At 36.4% G+C, this 23,425-nt stretch overlaps 4 protein-coding genes across 7 annotated transcripts; 3 read left to right on the plus strand and 1 right to left on the minus strand.

Annotated features, from left to right (window-relative positions):
• Positions 1-1,092: 1,092 nt before the first annotated feature.
• On the minus strand, positions 1,093-4,234 carry LOC111791228. The gene is made up of 4 exons (XM_023672490.1): positions 3,953-4,234; positions 3,421-3,541; positions 2,322-2,394; positions 1,093-1,494 (listed from the first exon to the last, which is right to left on the minus strand). Exons 1-4 carry the CDS (start codon positions 3,978-3,980, stop codon positions 1,222-1,224), a joined length of 495 nt encoding a protein of 164 aa, XP_023528258.1. The 5' UTR covers positions 3,981-4,234; the 3' UTR covers positions 1,093-1,221.
• Positions 4,235-5,319: 1,085 nt separating this feature from the next.
• Positions 5,320-6,799, plus strand: LOC111790121 (probable glutathione S-transferase). The gene is made up of 2 exons (XM_023670945.1): positions 5,320-5,646; positions 6,302-6,799. Exons 1-2 carry the CDS (start codon positions 5,320-5,322, stop codon positions 6,704-6,706), a joined length of 732 nt encoding a protein of 243 aa, XP_023526713.1. The 3' UTR covers positions 6,707-6,799.
• A 1,157-nt stretch (positions 6,800-7,956) lies between these two features.
• LOC111790122 (probable glutathione S-transferase) lies at positions 7,957-9,915 on the plus strand. Its single transcript, XM_023670947.1, has 2 exons — positions 7,957-8,344; positions 9,258-9,915. The coding sequence occupies exons 1-2, from the start codon at positions 8,033-8,035 to the stop codon at positions 9,612-9,614; spliced, it is 669 nt and encodes a 222-aa protein (XP_023526715.1). The 5' UTR covers positions 7,957-8,032; the 3' UTR covers positions 9,615-9,915.
• Positions 9,916-11,335: 1,420 nt separating this feature from the next.
• Positions 11,336-23,334, plus strand: LOC111790459. 4 transcript variants are annotated; one of them, XM_023671356.1, is made up of 27 exons: positions 11,336-11,734; positions 12,348-12,428; positions 12,883-13,020; positions 13,517-13,627; positions 13,705-13,755; positions 13,900-14,000; positions 14,182-14,275; positions 14,456-14,587; positions 14,670-14,927; positions 15,039-15,117; positions 15,265-15,356; positions 15,472-15,555; positions 15,779-15,853; positions 15,978-16,025; positions 16,183-16,278; positions 16,486-16,715; positions 17,031-20,494; positions 20,572-20,651; positions 20,847-20,927; positions 21,083-21,154; positions 21,239-21,335; positions 21,442-21,496; positions 21,594-21,722; positions 21,817-21,934; positions 22,188-22,270; positions 22,356-22,883; positions 22,968-23,334. In XM_023671356.1, the coding sequence occupies exons 1-26, from the start codon at positions 11,570-11,572 to the stop codon at positions 22,783-22,785; spliced, it is 6,444 nt and encodes a 2,147-aa protein (XP_023527124.1). In that variant the 5' UTR covers positions 11,336-11,569; the 3' UTR covers positions 22,786-22,883; positions 22,968-23,334. The 4 variants fall into 4 exon arrangements, with proteins under 4 accessions (XP_023527124.1, XP_023527123.1, XP_023527125.1 ...); XM_023671355.1 differs by having other exon boundaries at positions 23,038-23,334; XM_023671357.1 differs by lacking the exons at positions 11,336-11,734; positions 12,348-12,428; positions 12,883-13,020; positions 13,517-13,627 and having other exon boundaries at positions 13,717-13,755; positions 13,904-14,000; positions 23,038-23,334.
• The last annotated feature ends 91 nt before the right edge of the window (positions 23,335-23,425 follow it).

Below are 23,425 nucleotides of genomic sequence, written 5' to 3' on the forward strand. Positions count from 1 at the left end.
TTTATTATTACAATAATTTAAAGGTCAAATTTTTCCTATAAAATTACTTAAAAGCATGCCTAAAGTCATATTTCATAATTATTTATTATTTTCTATTTTTAAAAAATTAAGTTTGATATTTTATTATTTTCTATTGTTTTTTTTGCTGCGACTCTGTGGTATAATATTGTTCACTTTGAGCATGCTCTCGTGTTTTTTATTTGAGGTTTCTAAAAGGTCTCATAACAATGAGATAATATTCCTCACTTATAAATCCATGATCTCCACTAAATTAACAATGAGATAATATTCCTCACTTATAAATTCATGATCTCCACTAAATTAACGAGACTCGCTCTAAATAATCTTCAACTTTAATTACTTTCTAGTCAAATTTTGAAAACAGGTAATTTTGACTTTCGATTTAATTTAGCTTTAATTACTTTATTATGGGGTAATTTTGACTCCATCGACGGCCATTCGCAGACAACGGTTGGATTTTACGCAATTAGGGAAACCCGCCAAAATAAGAACCGTGGGGTCCACACCCTCGTTATATTTTATATCAATTGCGCACAAATTATTATTGTTTCCAATAAACGATTTTAAAAAAATAAAATAAAAAATAAGAATTTTAATTTCAAGTTAAATTTTAGGGCAAAAATATCATTTTAATATATACTTTTTTTTCAGCCATTCAACTTTTAATAAGTTTTAGAAGCAGTTGCTAATTTTTTTAGATTGCAATAAAATAAACATACAAAAATGTATAAACATTCCTAACTAAGAAATTTAAAAAAAAGATATTAAATTTTTAAACTTGCAATTTTAAATTTAAATTTACGCTAAAAGTATAATATATTATTTGCTACAAAATTTAACTTTCTCGTCGATTAATTTTTTTTTAAATACTAAATCATTAGACTTATTTAGCATTTTAAATTATATACTTTAATATTAAATTATTAGACACAACATGAAAAGGTTTAGAAACCTAATGAATACTTTGAAAACCTATTAGACACAAATATTAAAATGTAGGATTAAACATGTAATTTAAGCATCGCGGGATCTCCGTAAACGGAACGAAAAGGGTGAAGGGCCAAGAAACAAATTACAAACAAGGCTTGAAATAGTGAATTCAATGTAAAAGTGTTGTAATTTGTTCACAATTACATGTACGTAAACAAGAAAGGAATATACAACAAATGGAATGAATGAAAGAGAGTGAGTATGAACTTATCATTTAAGCATCGGCTTCTGAGAGTTTTGAAACACGAAAGCAGCAAGGGTGACGAGGAAAGCATAAGCTGAAGAGGGCAGTTTTTGGACCAGGCTTCCAACGACTGGGATGCCTTCAGTACTTCTCTTTGTGACCACTGCGACTGTTGGTGCTATCACCAAAGTGAGGATCAATCTGTGGCTCAGTGATATGAACGCGTCAGATGTCAAGCTCAGTATAAAACCCAAGAATTCGTCACGCCCAATTTTTTTATCCTGGTTCCAGTCGTTCTCCTGATAATACAACGAAAACCATAAACAAGCAAAGCCCTGAGTATGGCAACAGGAAGAACAGGCCGCTACAGTTCAATAAAGCCACAAGAATAAACACACTATTTTAAATCTAATCTTTAAATCTAATCTATATCTTTGAACCTTATTGGATAGCTAAGAAGGTGATTACTTTAACACAATTAAATAAATCAAATGGTAACCGAGAAACACTTTTGTAACTGTCCAAGCCCAACTTTGGCAGATATTGTCCTCTTTGGGTTTTCCCTTTCGAGCTTTCCCTCAAAGTTTTTAAAACACGTCCGCTAGGGAGAGGTTTTCATACCCTTATAAATAATGTTTCGTTCTCCTAATAATACAACAGAGCCATAAACATGCAAAGCCCCAAGTATGGCAACAGGAACAACAGGCCGCTACAGTTCAATAAAGCCACAAGAATAAACACTATTTTAAATCTAATCTATATCTTTGAACCTTATTGGATAGCTAGCTAAGAAGGTGATTACTTTAACACAATCAAATAAATCAAATGGCAACCGAGAAGCACTTTTGTAACCGTCCAAGCCCACCTTTAGTAGATATTGTCCTCTTTGGGTTTTCCCTTTCAAGCTTTCCCTCAAAGTTTTTAAAACACGTCTGCTAGGGAGAGGTTTTCATACCCTTATAAAGAATGTTTCGTTCTCCTCTCCAACTGATGTAGGATCTCACAATCCACCCCTTTTGAGGTCCAGCGTCCTCGCAGACACTCATTCTTCTCTCCAATCGACGTGGGATCTCACATCTTTCTTACATTGTTAAACCTGTGTAATACTATTGTGTCAACAAAGTACCTTTATGAGCTCTCTGAAACGTTCCTCTGTGGGCGGATCAAGATGAGAGATAGGCAACCGCTTGTTAATATCACTGCATCACAAGTAATTGTTAAGTATTAAACCAAGCCCACAGATGCCTTGTCGCCAAGAGCTTGAGACGCTAAACAGATATCTCCAAGGATCAAAGTTGAAGCCCAGATTGAAAATTTACGAGTATTTTTCTGTCACGTTAATGTTTCTCATTTCTTGTTTTCTATTTCGAGTTTTTGGAACGTTTGTTAACTGTTACTCAATCTCATTTCTAATTTCTTTTGAATTGAGTTTTTTTTTTTCAAGGCATAAATAAGAAAATTATTTGAACATTTTTACTCAATATTAAACATGTAACGTGTCAACACCACCACTAACGAATATTGTCCACTTGGACCCATTACATATCGCCGTAAGTCTCATGGTTTTAACATGTGTCTACTAGGGAAAGGTTTCTACACCCTTATAAAGAATGGTTCGTTCCCCTCTTCAACCAATGTGGGATCTCACAATCCACCCCCTTTGGGAGCCGGCGTCTTCCCTGGCACACCGCTCGGTGTCTGGCACACAGCCAAGCCCATCGCTAATAGATATTATCCGTTTTGGCCCATTACGTATCGCCGTCAGCCTCACAGTTTTAAAACGTGTCTACTAGGAAGAGGTTTCCACACTCTTATAAGAAATTTCCTTCCCCTCTTCAACCAACGTGGGATCTCACAAAACAGCATGAATATGTTTTAGGTAATAACTTTATTTTTCAAATTTTAAAATCTGGGAGAAGAAGAAACAAGAAATGGGTACCAACTAGCACATGCCTATTTCATTTTTAAAGAACAACAAATAAGAAACCAACAGCGCTTCTAATTTTTAGTTAAAAAATAGTGAATTGACAAACAAGAAATGGAAAAGTTTCAACTCTAATCGTCTCCTGAGTTAGCCATTGGTTTGCAAAAACTCTCACAAAACCCACGAATCAGTGGGTAGCCATGAGCATAATGTAAATAATGATGTCCCACCAGGTTATCTTATAAATGAATGAATGAATGAGCAACAAAAAGTGAAGCAAGAAAAAATAAGAGCTTCTTACTTGTATACAAGTAACGTAGCAATGTACAGATCTTCAAACGACAGCTTATCCTTCTTATCTCCAATCATATCAAATATTCTATCTGATATGTTCCTCAATTGCTCGTCCCTCCATTCTTTGCCTGAAATTGCAAGCATAATAAGATTAAAAATGTCTCAATTGCTTCTCCCCCAATTTCCAATAAGATCTTTTGCTCTTATCAAACATCCTTTATGTCTCCCTCAATAGCAAGCAGACATGGTCCCAAGTCCACAGAAACAGCACGCATCAGCTAATTTAACACGCGAAGAACAAGAACCAAAACCGATAAATTCATCTATAAATTAGTCCGTGACAATATCAGGTTATGAAGGAAATTTTAAGGTAACCAAATTTCACCAATAAGATCAATATCCTTTCAAAGAGAAATCTCTATGACTACGAACTCTCCATTTCGCTTGATCTGTTAATCGATTTATCGACGGATCCAAAAAGAAAACTGAAAACGAATTCAAATCGACGTTTACGAAAACATAAAGTTAGGTTAATTTACCTCCAAATCTCCCCAAGGCCTTTCTCATTCTAGACGGCGCCGACGGCGATTGAAGATCCCTGACCTCGCAAAGCAGCCCCCGACTGTAATTGAAATCGGCGCTCCAGGCAAAGGAAGATGAAGATCTCCGCCGTAGCAGCAACGATATCGAAATTTATCATTTCCAGAGGATTGTATTAGACAATGATCAAATTCAGAAACTGTTCCGATTCTGCCAAACGTTTCCTTCCTCTATTCGCACGGAAACTTGGAACAAAGCGACCTTCGCTTCCCTCGGCTGCAAGTTATCATTTGAATTCGCGCCCAACACACACAAAATAAAATTAGTTAAATTACAAATTTAATTAATGAATTTACACGTCACACTTCCAGATAGTCCAACCCAAAATGAAGGGCCCAAATTATAAAGCCCATTATCGAGATTCACAGCCCATAGCATCAAAGATCAAACGGCACGTGCCAAAAACAGTCAACGGTCAACGAATATGGGCAGCGTTCTATTTGACGTGTCGCCAGCCAATAAAGACCAAAACGCATTTGTTAAGAATATTCAATGCCACGTCAGACTTACACCAAATACAAAACAAATGATTCTACCACAAAATAACTTTAATTACTCTTTTCTCACATACCCTTCAACTTCTATCAATTGCATTCTCACCCCAACATCACCTAAAAATGTATTAAATGAAAATTTAATTCAAAATTCAATGAAAAAAAAAATGAGAAATAAGGAATCTTAAGGATTAAATAAAATTTGAGTGCAATATTTTAAAATTTAAGAACTAAATATAATAATGTGTCATTTTTTAAATAATAAATAAAAAGGATTGTTTTTTAAAAAATAATTTATATAGTAAAATACATTTTTTTAAACAAAATAATTTGTTTACGAACTTATATTTAAGTAAATTTGAGACCACTTAATTAAGTAAAATTTTGAGTCCATTTATTTATTTATTATTATTATTATTATTTTGTAAGTTTCAAAATATTAAATTTATTCTTAAATTTTAAATTTTATTTCTATATGGTCCTTAAGTTGTGAGATTTACACTCTTGTCCTTGGACTATTTTGTTGTATACGAAGTTAACGTCCACTAATTAAATTAGTTTTATTTCTTATTATTAAAACATGATTAAAAATTATAATTATAATTATTTTTAATTAATTAACTTAAAGTTAATGTCAAACACAAAAAAAATTAGGGACTAAACGAAAATTCAAATAAAAATTTATTGGTAATATTTTAAAATTTAAAGACTAAACGTGGTTTTTTTTAATAATATAATATTAAGGGTTGGTGGTACATCTCTATATTATGTAAATTTCTGGCAAACAAGAACAAGTGGAGAAGAAAGAAAGGATGGGAGAAGAACTGAAGCTGTTGGTCAGAACGTCCAGTCCGTACACTCTGAGAATAGTATGGGCGCTGAAGTTGAAAGGGTTGGAATACGACACCGTTTACGAAGAACATAGTCTGGCCTACGAGAGTTCGCTGCTTTTGGAGGAGATTAACAGTCCGATCCACAAGAACCTTCCTGTATTGCTCATCCATGGCGGAAAATTGATCGCCGAACCGCTCGTCATCCTCGAATACATCGACGAGGTTTGGAAGCAAAATCCATTGCTGCCTCAGGATCCTTACCAACGAGCCGTTGCCCGCTTCTGGGTTAAATTTGCTGAGGATAAGGTATCAAATACATGTTCCTCGTATAAACTAAGACATCAATCATTCAATATAATTTAAAAAAAAAATTAAAAAAATGTTTAAAATATCACAAAATGTTGAAATTCATGTCACGTTACAAAAAAATGAAATTTTATTATTCTTAAATAGTTACAAAATTTGGGTGGATGATAATTGTATTTTAAAATTTTTATTTATTTTAAGGTTATATTTATATAGAGACTAGATATGGTCATAAACACTAAAATACTTCATGGAAGGCGTAAGTGTCTTCATTTTGGATTATATAAAGTAATATATGCTATCTTCGTAAAAAGAGACTTGAAAAATGCAGTAAAATGAGCCTTTGTACTTTCTTTTAGTCAAACTTGATATGATCAATCTTGCTCGTAGAGTGACTCGAATCTCAAATAAGTGTTATTGTGTGTTATTACATTTCCTTTGAAATTCCATGTAGTTTAGATGGCATGTTTAGAATCATTCAAGCGAGACATTATCGATCTTACTTGGGTAGTGATTTTAATCTCAAACTATTGTTGTTGTCTTAGATATTCGATCAACAAGTAAATCCGAATCTTACTCCTCTTAACATGATTATTTATCATTTGGTATCAGAGCTTTTCCTTCCAATTAATTCTCATATTTTGTGCACTTTTAGGTTTTGCCATCCACGAAAAACGCGTTTGTGTGGGGCGATATGAGAGAGGAAGCCATTGGAAAAGCGTTGGATAATTGGAAGCTTCTGGAAGAAGAGCTGAAGGGAAAGAGATTCTTTGGAGGGGAAAGCGTTGGGATTGTGGACATCGTGGTTGGGTGGATTGCATTCTCGCTCACTGCAATGGAGGAGATGGTTGGACCTCGCCTGGTCACGCAAGAAAGGTTTCCCCTTTTGTCCAAATGGATAGCCGAATTCTCTTCTGCTCCAATCATCAGTGAAAATTGGCCTTCTGTGGACCAAATTCGTCGTCGTTTCTATGAGTCTCACCCACTGCCCCAGACTCAACCCCAAGCTGAGTTTCATGACTACAATTATGAACATGCACGATTTGAAGCATATAAATAAGAACTTGAAACGTGGCACCATCTGATTGTGCCACGTACTTGGATTGTAAAAGATAGTGAAACTTAGCTGCCCTAGAATAAGAGGGCACACACGTAAATTAAAAGAAATATTTATATTTGGGTGTATGTTAAAGATATCCATTTTATTTACGGGATCAGTTTTGAGATCAATCGAATATAGAGGAAATTTTTCATTTAGACGCTCGGAGACAAAATTATATTTCACTTAATATGAATATTTTTTACCCATGTTTTTTTTATTATATTAAAAACAAAATATTTAATATTGAAATCCTTTATTTAAACTAAGAATTATAACAATCTTTTTTAATTATTAGTGAAAACGGGATCATTGATCTTTTAAGTCAGCATAATTAATCCACTAATAATTTAATATTTTAACTGCTAATTTTTATTTATTTAATGTTTTCTTTCCCTCCTATAATTATTTAGTTCATTAATTCGAATAATGAATATAAAAATTAATTAAGAAATTAGATTGTAATATTAAATTTTAAATTTTTAGTAATTATCTTAATAGAAGAAAATTTTAAAATAATTATATTTTTTTTAAAGGAAGAATGATAAAGACCGAAGGGGAAAAGAACCGTCAATACCACGTCACGCCTTACATCAGCAGAAGGTGACACGTGGAGGATATTGACCGCAGTAGCCATCAAAGACGAAAAAATGAACAAAATGTCGTTTTTCTTTTCTCTTTTCTAACATACCCTTGGATTTCTATCAAATTGCATTATTGCCCACCCTCACTACAAACAATGATTCTAATTATTATTGAAGTATAATACGCATCAATTATGAATTATATAACAATCATGATCAAAAAGTTTAAAATGAGTTCTATTATTAATTCTCAATTATTAGATTTTAAAAACTATATATTTGAAATTATTTGTTCATCATTTTTATCAAAAATATATAATTATAACAAATGAGACTGTTTAACAAAATTTATCGATATTCTTTGAAAATTGCAATAACGTCCTTGACCTCGTTCCTAAACTGGTAAAGAAAATTGAGGCATAGAAAGGTGAGATGGCAGCCCTGAAGATTACTATCTCAATGGAAGTTTAAAATCGAGAACTCAAAAGGGTACTTTTGCAAAACACACAAAAACACAGGGACGAACAAGAAATTTCTATTTTCAACAGTGGTTTAAAATGGAGATCTCAAAAGGGCATGTTTGCAAAAGACACAAAAGCACAGGGACCAAGGAGCAATTTCCTAAAACTTGGTCCATAAAAGGGGCCAACCCAGAGAACTGAAAGTGCGATTACAGAGCAGAGGAAGTGAGCTAGGAAGGGAGATGGGAGAAGAACTGAAGCTATTCAGAACGTGGTCGACTCCATTCGCTCTGAGAATAGTATGGGCGTTGAAGTTGAAAGGATTAGAATACGACACCGTTTACGAAGATCTGGCCAACAAGAGTCCCCAGCTTCTGGAGTACAACCCGGTCCACAAGAAGGTCCCGGTTCTGGTCCATGGCGGAAAACCGGTTGCTGAATCGCTTGTCATTCTGGAATACATCGATGAAATGTGGAAGCAAAATCCATTGCTGCCTCAGGATCCTTACCAGAGAGCCGCTGCTCGATTTTGGGCTAAATTTGGGGATGAGAAGGTAACTCTCAGTTCATCATATATATATATATATTACCTAATTTTACTTGACCAACACTTATAAAAACCACTTTTAATTGACCTAAAATAGCTTTTGTTGTAATGGAAGCAAAGCATTCACACACCCCAAACAAAAATTAAATAGAGAGACATAAAGATTTACGTGAAGTGTATATCTCACACTCTCACTGAAAGATCCCATATTAGTTTGGGACGGGAACGAAACAAGCGTGTGAAAACATTTTACTAGTAGACGTGTTTTAAAGCTTTGAAAGAAAGCCTAAAAAAGATGATATCGACTAGCGGGGGAACAAAGTCCCTTAACAAAATTCCTCGTAAATGACACTCAACAAATAAAAAAATGACACTCAAACTCAATGTATCTTAATCATCGTAGACAACCTTTGTAAGGACCAAGATCCACCACTAGCAGATATTGTCATCTTTGAGCTCTTCCTTCTGGGTTTCCCCTCAAAGCTTTTAAAACGCGTATGCTAGTGGAAGGTTCCACACCCTTTGTAAATGGTGTTTTGTTCTCCTCCTCAACCAATGTGGGAGGTCACAATCCACCCCTTCAAGGAACAGCGAGAAAGCTGGCACATCGTCCGATGTCTGGCTCTGATACCATTTGTAACAACCCAGATCCATTGCTAGCAGATATGGTCCTATATGGGCTTTCCCTTTTGGACTTCCCCTCGAGGCCTTAAAATGTGTCTGCTAGGGGAAGGTTTCCACACTCTTATGAATAGTGTTTTACTCTCCTTCTCAATCAATTTGGGACATCACAACCTTTTATTTAAATTAGTTATGAACGAAATAAATGTTAGTTAATGAACCAAATAAATGAGAGTTATGAGCTACCAGAGTTAACACAGTTAACACAGTCGATCTCTTACTCTCATTTTTAATGGTAGGTTTTGGCATCTATAAGGAAAGTGCTGATGAACCAAGGGAAAGTGAGAGAGGAAGGTGTAGAAGAAGCCTCGGAGAATATGAAGCATTTGGAAGGAGAGTTGGAGGGAAAGAGGTTCTTTGGAGGGGAAGCCATTGGGTTCGTGGATATTGCACTTGGATGGCTTGCAAACATAGTGAGTGTAGTGGAGGAAGTGATTGGAGTTGAGCTCATAACCGAGCAAAGGTTTCCCCTGTTGTGGAAATGGATACACGAATTTGCTGCTGCGCCTATCATAAATGAAACCTGGCCGCCTAGAGACAAGCTTGTCGCCCGGTACCAAGCAATTGATCAAATCTCTATGAGTAAACAAGCGTAACAATTATGATCATACAATGCAAACAATATGGACACACGTTCTTGTGAGTTTATAAATTTGTGTGAATTTAATCTGTAAACGTACAATCTCACCGATAGTAGATATTATCTTCTTCGAGCTTTCCCTTTCGTGCTTCCGATAGTAGATATGGGTAGACGTTCCCTTTCGTCCTTGTTGCTGGCACACCGCTCGGTCGCTAGCACTCGTTCCTCTCTCCAATTGATATGGAATCTCACATAATTTATGCAAGACTCAATATTGTACGACGTGAGTTTGGAATGTAAGTTTATAATTTGTAGAACACGATATGCAATATTGAAAAGTATATTTCATAAATTTCCATCGATTTCATCAATAGATGTCGATTTAATATGCAAGGACTTATTTTGAACGGAGTCGAGAATTCACGTTTAAACGAAAAATGGGAGCGAGAACAAAGAACAAAGAGAGATTTCTCCTCATTCAAAGAAAAACGGGAGAGAGAATGAAGCTAGATTTCTTCTTGTTAGCTAAACGAGACTGAGACGAATATTGTGTTTCCGAGGCAAAATTAACCTATTATATATCTATATTTTACCTCTATATTTATTTACGTAGATAAATTCTATTATGATTTTAACTATTACACGAAATACTGTTCCAGTCAGACATTTTCTCAAACACTTCAACGTGAAAATGTGAAGAGACCATAGCGGGTGCGAGCACGTGAACTGAAACAGGTCTTTAAGCTGGGCTTTGAAAAGGGCCTTTAAAATGGGCTTAGTTGAGTACAGGCCTTTGAGCTGGGCTTTGAAACGGGCCTTTAAGCTGGGCTTAGTTGAGTACAGGCCTTTGAGCTGGGGTTTGAAACGGGCCTTTAAGCTGGGCAAACTTGGGTACAGGTCTTTGAGCTGGGCTTACTTGGGTATGATTTTTCTTTAATTTAAAAAACTATATATATAGCAAATGTTATTTTATATTATTTATATTTTAGTAAAACAGTAACAAAAACAAGAAAAAGAACGATATATTTTATTTTTTTACCTGGCAAAGTACCCTATACTAATCTCATATTTAATTTTATTATTTTTTGAATTTTAATTTAACAATTTGATTAAAAAAATACTAATGTTCGTTAAAAAAATTCCCATCCTTTAATTCTCCCAAATATATATTTTTATCTCAAAATTATAAAAAAAAATTAAATACAAAAGTACAGGGATTTGATCCCTCGAACATGTTGGATGATGAAAGTCCCACATCAATTAATTTAAAGAATGATCATAGGTTTATAAACAAATAATACTCTCCATTCGTATATAATTAAAAAAAAAAAAACACTCAAATTTCACAATTTTGTTCAATATATTATAAATATATATGCCAATGATTTTTTAATGAAAATAGCGCGTGTGTTTACTGTTCTTCCATTTTTATCCTTGTAAAAAAATTTCTTCCATTTTTGTCCTCGTAAACTAGATTTAGGGGTTTTCAATTTTGATTGTGATAACCAATTATCCACTGCCTAAAATCGTAATTTTGAAAATTCAGTCATTTTAGGCCTGGGAGTTTCGTATTATCATTCTCAAATCTTATACGCTTATTTTTGTATCTTTGCCTCTAAGCGGACCCTTAAAAGTGGGTCTGAGCCCATCTACTAGGAAGTCGAAAACGACGCCGTTTGGGGACATAAAATTCGATTAAAGTTCAGAAAAACAATTTAATCAGATGTACGAAGAAGGAGAACCAGTTTCAGTTCCAAGTTTCAACTAAAAACTTTTCTCACTTTAGTTGTTTTTATTAGCTACTTTTTTTCTTTCATCTTCTTCTTCTTCGTGTTCTTCAATTCCCGGGTTGTTTAGCTGCAAAATTCTCTCTCTTGTATTTCTCCCGCTTTTTTCGATTTCATCCGCATCATATGCAGTCGTAGAGAGAGAGAGAGAGAGAGAGAGAGAGAAGCAGCTCACAGAGCAAAAATGGAGATTGAATTGGAGCCACGAGTGAAGCCGCTGGACTACAAAGTGAAAGGAGTTTCCCGAGAATCGCCGTCTCAGAAGGCCGCTAATGTTCTTGATTCCGATCTTCGAACTCATTGGTCCACCGCTACCAACACCAAGGAGTGGATTCTCCTCGAGTTAGATGTATGCAATCCCTCTCTCTCTCTCTCTCTCTCTCGTTTAATTGACAGTAATATTGTATCGACATTCGAGTAATTCAATGAACTATTCAGCTTCGTTCTTGCTGTAAAACGAACAATTTTGTGATATTAACACACAGGAATCTCGAAACATTTTTTTAGTTTAAATGTTTGCTGCCACTTAATTAGTATGATATTCAAAGCCAGTTTAATTGTAGAACTACAATTCCTCCCCCAATCATCATAAAAGCATTTTCTTCACCAAAACCTTGTTTACTGCCACTTAATTCTGGAGAGCTTCTCAAAAGAGGCAAGTCTAGCATTAATGCTTTTAGCAGAATCCAGAAGTTCTTTGTGTTAATGTCACTTCATTTTCTGATAAGAACTGTTTTTATGTTCTCAATAGGGTCTGTTGTTAGTGTGCCCTAATTTTTTTTAAGCATGACGTTTGTTTGTTTATTATTATTACTTTTTAATTAACCTAGACTGGATAGCTTTCTTGAATGTATTATTTTGTGCTTTATCTATAAACTCTGTATCTTATTGAAATTTTATATGTTACCTTATTTATCATTTCTCTGTTCATTTTGCTTATTTTGTATAATTTTGTTAATCAGGAACCATGTTTACTATCACATATTCGCATCTACAATAAATCTGTCCTCGAATGGGAAATCGCAGCTGGTTTACGATACAAGGTTTTCTTTCTCTCTTTAGATTTTGATTTTTACAGCTTATGCATTGCATTTTCTTGAATAAGTAAAATTGTCCCAATTTTTGTATATGATCTTGTTTTTTACATGAACTAGCACTTGTTAAATTCTTCCAAGGATTTATTATGTACTTCATAGAGTTGGTCTTCTTGTTTAGCGTGAATTCATTTTCGACAAACTTTTCAATTTGTTTGTCGAATGAGAAATATCTGTTCTGAATGATTCTCACGTTGCACATATAACTGGCATTTACGAGTTGTACATCAAAGGTTTTTCGACCAACCCATCTGAATTGTCATATTTGTTTTGGTGGGAGAACAAAACAAAAATCTTACGATTTTTCTTGAATGACGTGTAGTTTGGAAGTTTTAGTATGCATGTCTTGGATAATAGATAGAGCCTTGATTTTATTCTTGCAATGATTTGTATTTGTTTCCAGCCAGAGACATTTGTGAAAGTTCGTTCACGTTGTGAAGCGCCTCGACGAGACATGATCTACCCTATGAACTACACTCCATGTCGCTATGTAAAAATATCTTGTTTGCGTGGAAATCCAATAGCTGTGTTTTTTGTTCAGGTGAAGTATGAGAACTCTATTTCCCACATTGTTATTAATGAAAGCTCTCTTGTACCACTATTTGAGAGGTTCTCGTAAAGCTGGGGGTTCTCGTTTGCTTAGGTGGAAGTAGTCTTGCTACTGAATGAGAAGTGAGGTTTTGGTAGAGGGAATTTGAGGCTCGGGATTAATCTCGTGGTTTGCTGTTTGAGTCGCTATTTTTGCTAGTTGAATTGGTTGGTCAACTAGTTTCGTGGAATATTTCACATATTTCTGTTTAGTTGTTCGATTAATTAGTTACAATTGGTCAAATAGAAACACCTATTATTATTATATTTTTCCACTCTTACTTATGAAATTTGCGATGAATGATGATTTTTTAGTACAAATGGGTGGGGACTTGAATCTTTGAATTTTTGGTCCATGATACAGTGCATTAATAAATTGAGCTATGCTTAAGTTAACATGGATTGCGTAATAATAATGATAATAGTTTTCTCAATTTTATGGATTGCAGATGATTGGTGTTCCAGTGGCTGGTTTGGAGCCAGAGTTCCAACCCGTTGTGAATCACTTGTTGCCACATATTGTATCACACAGACAAGATGGTGATGATATGCATCTTCAGGTACTGACATCTCCATAATTTCTTAGTTGCTTCATTTTGCACCTCATCTATTCATGATCTTCCTGTTTGCTTTGTAGTTGCTTCAAGATATGACAGTCAGGTTATCTCCATTTCTTCCACAACTTGAGGTAATATGTTTAAATTAGAAACGAATCTGTGGGTTTTATACCTTTTCTATCTGTTTCACGCGCATCTCTCCATATAGTCTCCGTCATTGTGAATATCAATTTTTTTCGATCCATAGAGGAGTATCTAAGTTGATCATTATGCAGACAGACCTTGTGGGATTTTCAGATGCTCCTGATCTTAACTTACGTTTCCTTGCAATGCTTGCTGGTCCATTCTATCCAATACTACATCTCGTGAACGAGAGGTTAGTCTATCTTGCTTGTTATCTCTCATCTTTTGTATCATTTTGTACGGAGCATTTCACTTTAAAGATCACGGTTGATGCATCGTTTCTGTTTCTTGGTTCATTGGGAGAAAATTCACCAAGTTTCCTTTGAATTTAAATAACTACTCTTGATATTCTGCTGATACGTTTTATGCTGCAGAGCAGCATCAAAGTCTACTGGAAATGGAACTGAAACTGAAGTTTCTAAGAATTATCAGATGTCTTCACCATTGACCGTTTCTTCGAATTTTGAGGTTTTTTTCTTCTTTCTTTTTCCCTTTCCCCTCTTCTATACTTCAATCTTTTAGTTTGCCCTCTTAATCATGTTAAGTAGTTTCTATACCTTGGGATATTATGTAATTATAATGCCACAAGTAAAAATTGTTCTAAAGAAGATGGTTAGTTACGTAGAACATCTTTCTGCTGTAATGTAGCCACGGAAGTCTCGTAGCATATTACCTGTGGTCCCATCTACATCGAGCTGTGTAGTATTTCGCCCAGATGCAATCTTCATGCTTTTGAGAATGGCTTACAAAGATTCTACATTCGGTGCTATATGCAGAGTGGTAAGTTATTCCCAGTTTGGTATGTTTTCACTGTTAACCCTCGACTTTTGAATGCTAATGTTTATTTTCTTTGCTTTATCAGGCTTCTAGAATACTGTTGAAGGTTGTCGAACCCATTGCAGTGCAAGAAGCTTCACCATTGGCTGATGAAGCTGCTGTTTCCGATGAGTTTACAAAACCTGGATTATCCGACCCTGTCTCCATCGCTGATTACTCTAAATTGTTTGGAGAAGATTTTGAAGTGCCTGATGATCAATGGGATTTGAGCTATCTTAGCATTTTGGATGTTGGTGCAGTGGAAGAAGGCATTTTGCATATTCTTTTCGCTTGTGCCTCTCAGGTTGGCTTGCACTAATTTGAATTTCGAAATCTTTTATCATATTTCTATACAGTTTCTATATTTTTATTTTATTTGACTAATGAACTTGCATTTTGTGTGTAATGTTCACAGCCCACTATTTGCAGTAAACTGGCAGAGAGGGCTGTTGAGTTGTGGCTAGCTTTACCTCTTGTACAAGCATTGCTTCCAGGTCGAAACAAAAATATTATTTACACATTAAAAAAAAAGAAAGAAAGAAAGAAAAATTGAGGTGTTTTATGTAACACAGTTCATATCCCAAGTGCTTTTCTTAGATACTTCTTAATTTCTGTGTATTTCATTTTTTTTCGTTTTCTAGTTCTTCGACCGCCTTTGAGCAGTCCCTTTGATGTGGTCAATGACATCTTTTCTTTATGGAAGGGGTCGGTGGTGCAACAGGCTCTCTCTCAGGTTTATTTCGAATTTAAAAACGACCCACCTTCTCTTTGATTGTAACATATATTTGCATTTTCCTTTTCGATACGTATATTTTCTTATTCTTACATTTTGGCCTATTTGGTTGCAGATTGTGGCAACATTGTCATCTCCATTATACCATCCGCTTCTACATGCTTGTGCTGGCTATCTATCATCATTTTCTCAATCACATGTTTGTTGCCCACATTTTATTCTATTACTTGATTAAACTTCGTTCAATTAGCGATAATATCGTATGTTTCTATAAAATTGCAAGATTAGCAATCTTATCTGGAACGACCCCTTCACTTACAGCAGCAAAGTTACTCATTGATTTTTCACTAACTAAGATAATGTCGAAAAGGTGATGCTGACTATTGTTGTCAAAATTGATCAGCATTAATATTTTTTAACAGGCTAAGGCTGGATGTGTTCTGATCGACTTATGTTCATCTGTACTAGCGCCCTGGATGCCTCGTGTTATTGCGAAGGTAGGTTTGTGCTGAAGGCAAAATCTCTCAGTTTCATTTCGAGCGTCGTGCCTGCCTTTTCTTTCCTATGCACTTGTTGTTTTGTTCTTGTAACTTTTCTACCACTGGGTTGATTTTGATATAGGTTGATCTGGTTATTGAGCTTCTAGAAGATCTTTTGGGTGTCATCCAGGTGAACTTCATCTGTCATATTTATTTTGTTCAACAATAAACATATTTTTAGGAGTTAATTGGTCGGTTGTTAGCTATCTTAATGAAGCTAATGTTGTATTTTATTGCGTACATAATCATGCATTATAACATATTATGTTCAAAATTTCATGTTTCAGAATGCACGACAGTCCCTTGATCAGGCTCGTGCTGCCTTAAAATATATTCTGCTGGCTTTATCTGGTTATTTCGACGACATACTAGGAAGCTATAAGGTATGAAGTTTGGCAGTAACCTACCCTAAGCCTTCCATCCAAATAGAAATAGACTAAAGCTTTTTGTCACTATCTCGAAATTCTCTTATGGTGTTGAAGTTATAATCTATGCTTCACTTACACATTGAGAATTGGCTTATTTGAGCTGTGATCATCTTTGTTGACGGTCGATAGGGTTTCTAAAGAATTTTTTTATGCTTCTTTTAGGAAGTAAAACATAAGATTCTCTTTCTCGTGGAGATGCTAGAGCCTTTTCTCGATCCTGCCATTAGTGGGTCGAAGACTCCGATAGCTTTTGGAGATCTTTCTCCTGTTTTTCCCCAAAAGCTGGAAAACAGTTGTCTGATTGCTCTCAATGTCATCTGCTCGGCCGTACAAAAGCCATCCGTTCTTCCTTCAATAGAATTCGAATGGAGGCGTGGCTCAGTTGCTCCTAGGTAATAAATGCTCGCTTTGTGCTTATGTTGTTGTATTGTAGAAAAGGATTAAAAAAGAAAAAAGAAAAAAACATTAGAGTGAATGAGCTGAAAGTAAAATTCGAAGGTAAAGTGATAAATAAATAATTCTTTTTAAAAAGATCTAAACGTTATATTTTTCAATTTAATTTGAAGGGGGAGTTCATATTTTTAGAAAATGATGAAGAAAGTAGTTTAGATGTTCTTGAATATTCAACAATGTTTATCCAATATTTTCAGTTAACTTCCAAGCTTTCCGATTTATGGAATTTAATACGACTCAATTTTTTTATGCAGCGTGCTTCTTTCAGTTTTGCATCCTCACTTGCAGTTGCCTCCTGAAGTCGACCTTCGGAAGTCCTCTGCTTCCAAACCTCTCAACCCAGATTTTTCTGCTTCAAAATTAAATGCCGTAAACGACTGTGATGGGAAGATAGATGATCACGACACGCCTGGAAAATCTGATGTCTACGAAGATGCTATACCTTTTTTTGTCGCTCCAGAATTGCGGTGTGAATCTCTGGATAATCATTCTAGTCGTTTGAATGAAGGTAGCTTAATCTCTAGCCATGGAAATGTGAACATAGAGCCTAAAGAAGTGGTTCAAGGGACCAATCCTGATCGGTTTCGCGGAGAACTGGTATTGGATTTTGGAATTAATATTGAGTATTTCAACTTGGAAGCAGATTATTTTCAACTTGTAAACTATCGTGACAGTGAAGTGAAGGCTTCTGAATTTCGCCGCTTAGCCCTGGATCTAAGTTCTCAAAACGAGCTAACTTCTGAGGGTCATGATGCATCCATAGATGCATTACTCTTGGCAGCAGAGTGCTATGTCAACCCATATTTTATGATGTCTTGCAAATACAATCCAAATCACATGAAAGGTATGAAAAGTAATGAGGCCACAGTGTCTAAAAGTAGCCCAACTTCTGAGCTGACCAAACTTGCTGGCAAGAGTAAAGCTGATCTGGAGACAATAGCTCACCTTGAAAGAAAGAGAGACAAGGTTGTTCTTCAAATTTTGCTGGAAGCTGCTGAATTGGATAGAAAATATCATCTGAATTTGTCTGATTCGGAGTCTTGTCCGTATAATGGTGAAGGATTAGATGAAAAAATGATCATGTTGTCTTCCAATGACGTGCAATCCGTCGATGCTGTGACCTTAGTACGACAAAATCAAGCTCTGTTGTGGACTTTTGTCATTCGACTTTTACAGAGAAAGCCTAATTCAATGCACGAAATCCTTATGCAAAGTCTTCTATTTTTGTTGCGTTCGGCCACTAAACTACATTGTCGTCCTGAAGATGTTATCGATATCATTTTAAGTTCAGCAGAGTTTCTAAATGGATTGCTAACATCTCTGTATTATCAAATCAAAGATGGAAACTCACAGTTGGAACCTGGAACAATTCACGGCACGCAGCGACACTGGATACTTCTTCAGAAATTGGTACATGCAGGTAGCGGAGGTAATTATCGAACGGACTTCACGTCAAGTGCCAATAACAGTTTTTGCTCTGGGAATCTGATTCCAGCTTCTGCTTGGATGCAAAGAATTTCTGAATTTTCAATTAGCCAATTTCCTTTGGCTCGTTTCCTCGGTTGGATGGCGGTATCCCGTAATGCAAAACAGTATACAATGGACCGTCTTTTTCTTGCATCAGATTTATCACAGTTAACAAGTTTGTTGCATATTTTTTCTGATGAGCTTTCGGTAGTAGACAATATTTATAAAAAGCACGATGAAGTTACGATTGAAGAAACAGAGTGCAGAAATGTTCCTTCGGAGAGTAAGGAACTCGGAGCAGTTGAACAGCATGGCGGTCCATCATTTCATGTTATCTACCCTGATCTTAGCAAATTCTTTCCTAATATGAGAAATCACTTTATAGCTTTTGGAGAAGTCATATTAGAGGCTGTTGGATTGCAACTGAAATCACTTTCCCCTAATGTCCTGCCTGATATACTATGCTGGTTTTCTGACCTCTGTTCCTGGCCATTTTTCCACAGTGATTTAACTTCCCATTCCAGCTCTCATTTCATGAAGGGTTATGTTTCAAAGAATGCAAAGTGCATTGTGCTTCATATTCTCGAAGCCATTGTAAGTGAACATATGGAACCGATGATTCCCGAGATCCCTCGACTTGTGCAAGTGCTAGTTTCCCTTTGTGGAGCCGAGTACTGTGATGTGCCATTTCTCAAATCTGTTGTGCTTTTGTTAAAGCCACTTATTTCATATTCTTTACAGAAGATATCGAAGGATGAACAAGTATTGGATGATGGTTCTACAAATTTCGAGTCTTTGTGCTTCAATGAACTTTTCAACGACATCAAGGAGAACGAGATAGACGATTCCCTTCGAAAAGTTTATAACAAAGCTTTGTCTATCTTTGTATTGGCTTCCTTCTTTCCCGATTTCTCTTTTCAACGCAAGAGGGAAATATTGCAATCCTTAATTACTTGGGTTGATTTTACCTCATCACAACCCACTTCATGTTTCCACAATTACCTGTGTTCATTCCAAGAAGTAATGGGAAGTTGTAGAAGCTTGCTACTTCAGAAACTAAAAGCATTCGGTGCTATTCCGATATCTTTACCCGACCTTGAGGATACAAGCTCTAGTGTACTTGTTGAGGAGAGGTCAAAGTCACAGCCAGGGTTTCTCTGTGATATTTACGAGAACCCGCTATCTAATAGAAATTCCGAGAACTTGGAAAGAAAGAGTGAGGGCAACAATACTGAATTATCTGTTGAGGAAATAGGAGAATTTCGTAAAGATCTAGAGGCCCTTATTTCCAAGCTTTTTCCCACTATTGAGCACTGTTGGAATCTTCATCATCAACTGGCTAAAAGTTTGACTGTGACGATGGCCGAGTGTTTGGTTTACTCGCAGTGCCTATCTTCCATAGCCCAGAATGCTTGCAGTGATGAAAAGGAAGAGGGTGAACATGCTACACTATCTAAGACGAGCAGTCAATTCCTCGTCTACTTAAGAGGCGGTCTTAAGAGATTGGCTGAAACCGCCATAATGCTCGAAGAAGAAAGTTGCTGGGAAGCTGCTTCTGTGGTTATTGATTGTCTGCTCGATTTGCCTCGTAGTTTAAACTTGGAAAACATTGTTTCCACTATTTGTTCTGCACTCAAGAGTGTTTCTTGCAACGCACCAAGCCTCACTTGGCGCCTGCAAACCCAGAAATGGTTGTCAGCATTACTCAGGAGAGGCATCTCCACCGGCAATGGAGATGAAGTTGCTCTGGTCGATCTATTCTGCACAATGCTGGGACATCCTGAACCCGAGCAACGATACATAGCTCTTCAGCAGTTGGGTAATTTGGTTGGCATAGATGCCTTTGATGGCATTGCTGCACAACAATGTTCCAAAATTTGTAGTAGTTTCGTTTCAACTGGCTCGGGGGAATCTATTTCTGAGTCTACACTCTCTCATCTGGTTTCACATACATGGGATCAAGTGGCTTCTTTAGCAGCATCTGACTCATCATTATATTTGAAAACTCGTGCGATGGCACTTCTTATAGCCTTTGTCCCGTATGTTAGTCGACAGGAATTACAATCCTTGCTAGCATCCGCCGACTGCATTCATGGCACAAAGGTTTTGCATCCAGCATCTGAGGGCCCATTACTACAGCTTTCATTAGCACTAATTTCTTCCGCTTGCCTCCATTCCCCGGTCGAAGACGTCTTTTTGATTCCTGAAAGTGTTTGGAGTAATATTGAGGCTTTGGGGTCATCAAAGACTGGTACTAACCTTCATTATTTCTTTCATTTCGTATAATACTTTATTCAAATGTTATAAATGTTTTATTTCATCTTTTAGATGGCAGACTTGGAGATTTGGAGAGGAAAGCCTGTCAAGTCTTATGTCGATTGAGAAATGAAGGGGATGAAGCCAAAGAGGTAGAACGACGATAAAGTTAAACGTTCCCTTTAGATATAACATGCTGTCTTCTGCCCTTTGGAGCACTCGAATGCTTCGGCATTCCTCTGCTTATATAGAATACAACATTTTTAAAGAGAGGTGAATCGTGAATAGTGTGTTTTTGCAAGTTATAACATTTTTTTTTGTTGGTTTTCTTCCTTCTCATGTGGAAGGTTCTGAAAGATGTGCTCTCTTCGAGCTCCCCGAAGCAATTCAATGAAGATTTTCTAAGCATTCGGGAGTCGATACTGCAGGTCAGAAGCACAAAAGTTCAACGTTTTAGAGCTCGTTTCGTTTATCTATCTCTGAGTCACCTTCTATTAAATTTGCAAAAGATATTTGTTGCTTACTAGCTGTAATTTCTTGCTTTCTCCCACTTCGTTCTTACTTGTGCTGAATTGCTCGTCAGGTCCTTTCGAATATGACTTCTGCTCAGTCATATTTCGATGCATTCTCTCAAAAGAAAGATCAAGAAACAATGGTAAGATTGGTTATTGTGTTGTCTTCTTGTTAAAGTTACTGCAGAGAGCTCATTCTTGAAGTTACTTTGTTTGACTATGTCTAGGAACTAGAGGAGGCTGAACTGGAACTCGACCTCGCTCAAAAGGAGCTTAAACAACCTGATTCATCCAATGATTTTAACAATTTTCCGAGAATCACTTGTATGTCATATTGGCTTTCGGGTTTTCTTATATCGGTTTTCAAGTTATCGCCATTGTTATGTTCTTAATTTTCTGCACATGATCGTTTGAAAATGAAACTTTTCAGCCTCTGCGGTAGCCGATTCACGTCTTCAGCAGATAAAAAACTCCATTCGCTCCATGTATGCAATAAATTTAGAAATCTTCCTATTATCATTACTTTCTTCATATGCTTATAACGTTAACTGGAATTCGAACCCTTTGGCTTTCGTGTTTCAGAGAAAAATCCAAACTCCAGGTAGAAGTAGCAGCTCGTCGACAGAAAAGACATCTTATGAGACAAGCACGGCACAAATATCTAGAAGATGCTGCATTGCATGAGGCTGAACTTTTGCAAGAACTTGACAGGTTTGATAAGTTGCTGAATCTTGCATCATGTAATTCAGTTTATAACAATCAAGAAGTTTTTTAGGGTTCTCCATCTAACAGTTGGCTACTTTAGGGAGAGAACGGTTGAAATGGAAAAGGAAATCGAAAGACAGCGCTTGCTTGAGCTTGAGCGGGCAAAAACCCGGGAGCTGCGTTATAATCTTGATATGGAGAAGGAGAGACAAATGCAGGTATGGTTTGGTTCTTGCTAATATATGATATATAAACAGCTTCTTGGGTGCTTTCTTAAGCTTCTTTGATATTCTAATAAGTAATACATGGTATTATCTTCTCAATTTCATTGTCGGGTTCCTCTGTTCGTGTTCCTCGTATTCATTGAAACTTGCTTCAAACAAATAGCCTTTTTTCCTTGCATCGGTTATTTTCGTCGTCGTTATAAAATTATAAGGTAATAATTTCTGGTGACTGTACATCTGCTTACAGAGGGAACTTCAGCGTGAACTGGAGCAGGCCGAGTCTGGACCTCGATCATCAAGACGTGAATTCTCTTCCTCTTCCCATAGTAGGTAGGTTGAAATGTGATGGAACATATCATGAATTCATGAAAGGGTGAATGAATAAAAGGGTATTGGTGAACCTTTTTCCTGGCAGTCGACCTCGGGACAGATATCGTGAAAGAGACAATGGCAGACCAAGCAATGAAGGGAATGCCAGAACAAGTGCCGGTGGCTTACAGACTGAAACTTCTACTACCACCAATTCATCAATGACCGGAGTACCAACCATTGTACTTTCGGGGGCGAGACAATACTCGGGACAGTTGCCTACAATCCTACAATCTCGTGAGCGTCCAGATGAATGTGGTAGCAGTTACGATGAAAATATAGATGGAAGCAAGGATTCAGGTGACACTGGAAGTGTTGGTGATCCAGAATTAGTTTCGATATTTGATGGACATTCGGGTCCGCCCGGATCTTCTCAAAGACATGGATCAAGAGGCAGCAAGTCGAGGCAAGTTATAGAACGAAGGGAAAGGGATGGTGGCAGACGCGAAGGTAAGTGGGAAAGAAAACATTCATGACCAATGCTGCCTCGAGATTAGTAGATCAATTGTCGTCGTTGCGTCGTCGAGCTCTGGATCAATGGGTTATTAGATGTGGCACTGCAAGCGTTCCACAGGTTCGTTTCTATTAGCTCGTGATATCAATGGTGTTTTATATTTCATTGACAATTCTTTAAGTTTTCAAAATTTGTTCCATGAAGCAAATTCGAGTTTACGTCCTCGGGCAATCTATCTAAGACTAATTAGACTGAGTTGAGTTGCTCTAAACAGATCCTACAGCGGTCGAGGCTTGTGTACGCAGTCGAGTAAGCTATTGACATGCACAAAATTCTCGTTCTTCTGTCGTGAACCAATCGAGGAAGGTGAAGTTTACCCTCCTGGGACATTCCAATGAAGGAGAATTGACAGTGCCCATGGAACATCATTTCTTGAAGATTGCTTGTTTATTTGTAATCCAGACGCCGAATCATTCAAGTGGGGATCAAATTGGAAAGGTCTCTTCAAATGGAACCGTCATATGCTCTTAAATTAAAATAGAGATTGGGAATTACTTTAGTTTATTATTTTGAATTTTCAAATTGCGTTTAATATTATCTAAAATTAAACATTAAATTAATTTTGAATTAGTTTAAATGTTTTACAATCACAAATTATCACA

Source organism: Cucurbita pepo, chromosome LG03, assembly GCF_002806865.2.
Source record: "Cucurbita pepo subsp. pepo cultivar mu-cu-16 chromosome LG03, ASM280686v2, whole genome shotgun sequence".
NCBI classification, from domain to species: Eukaryota; Viridiplantae; Streptophyta; class Magnoliopsida; order Cucurbitales; family Cucurbitaceae; genus Cucurbita; species Cucurbita pepo.

Coding starts and splice junctions, on each gene's coding strand:
- LOC111790121 (XM_023670945.1), top strand. CDS start 5,320: ATGGGAGAAGAACTGAAGCTGTTGGTCAGAACGTCCAGTCCGTACACT. Junction 5,647..6,301: donor TTAAATTTGCTGAGGATAAG/GTATCAAATACA, acceptor GTGCACTTTTAG/GTTTTGCCATCCACGAAAAA.
- LOC111790459 (XM_023671356.1), top strand. CDS start 11,570: ATGGAGATTGAATTGGAGCCACGAGTGAAGCCGCTGGACTACAAAGTG. Junction 20,495..20,571: donor TTTGGGGTCATCAAAGACTG/GTACTAACCTTC, acceptor TTCATCTTTTAG/ATGGCAGACTTGGAGATTTG. Junction 20,652..20,846: donor AAGGGGATGAAGCCAAAGAG/GTAGAACGACGA, acceptor CTCATGTGGAAG/GTTCTGAAAGATGTGCTCTC.
- LOC111791228 (XM_023672490.1), bottom strand. CDS start 3,980: ATGAGAAAGGCCTTGGGGAGATTTGGAG. Junction 3,542..3,952: donor GGCCTTGGGGAGATTTGGAG/GTAAATTAACCT, acceptor TTGCAATTTCAG/GCAAAGAATGGAGGGACGAG. Junction 2,395..3,420: donor GCTACGTTACTTGTATACAA/GTAAGAAGCTCT, acceptor CTTGTGATGCAG/TGATATTAACAAGCGGTTGC.
- LOC111790122 (XM_023670947.1), top strand. CDS start 8,033: ATGGGAGAAGAACTGAAGCTATTCAGAACGTGGTCGACTCCATTCGCT. Junction 8,345..9,257: donor CTAAATTTGGGGATGAGAAG/GTAACTCTCAGT, acceptor TTTTAATGGTAG/GTTTTGGCATCTATAAGGAA.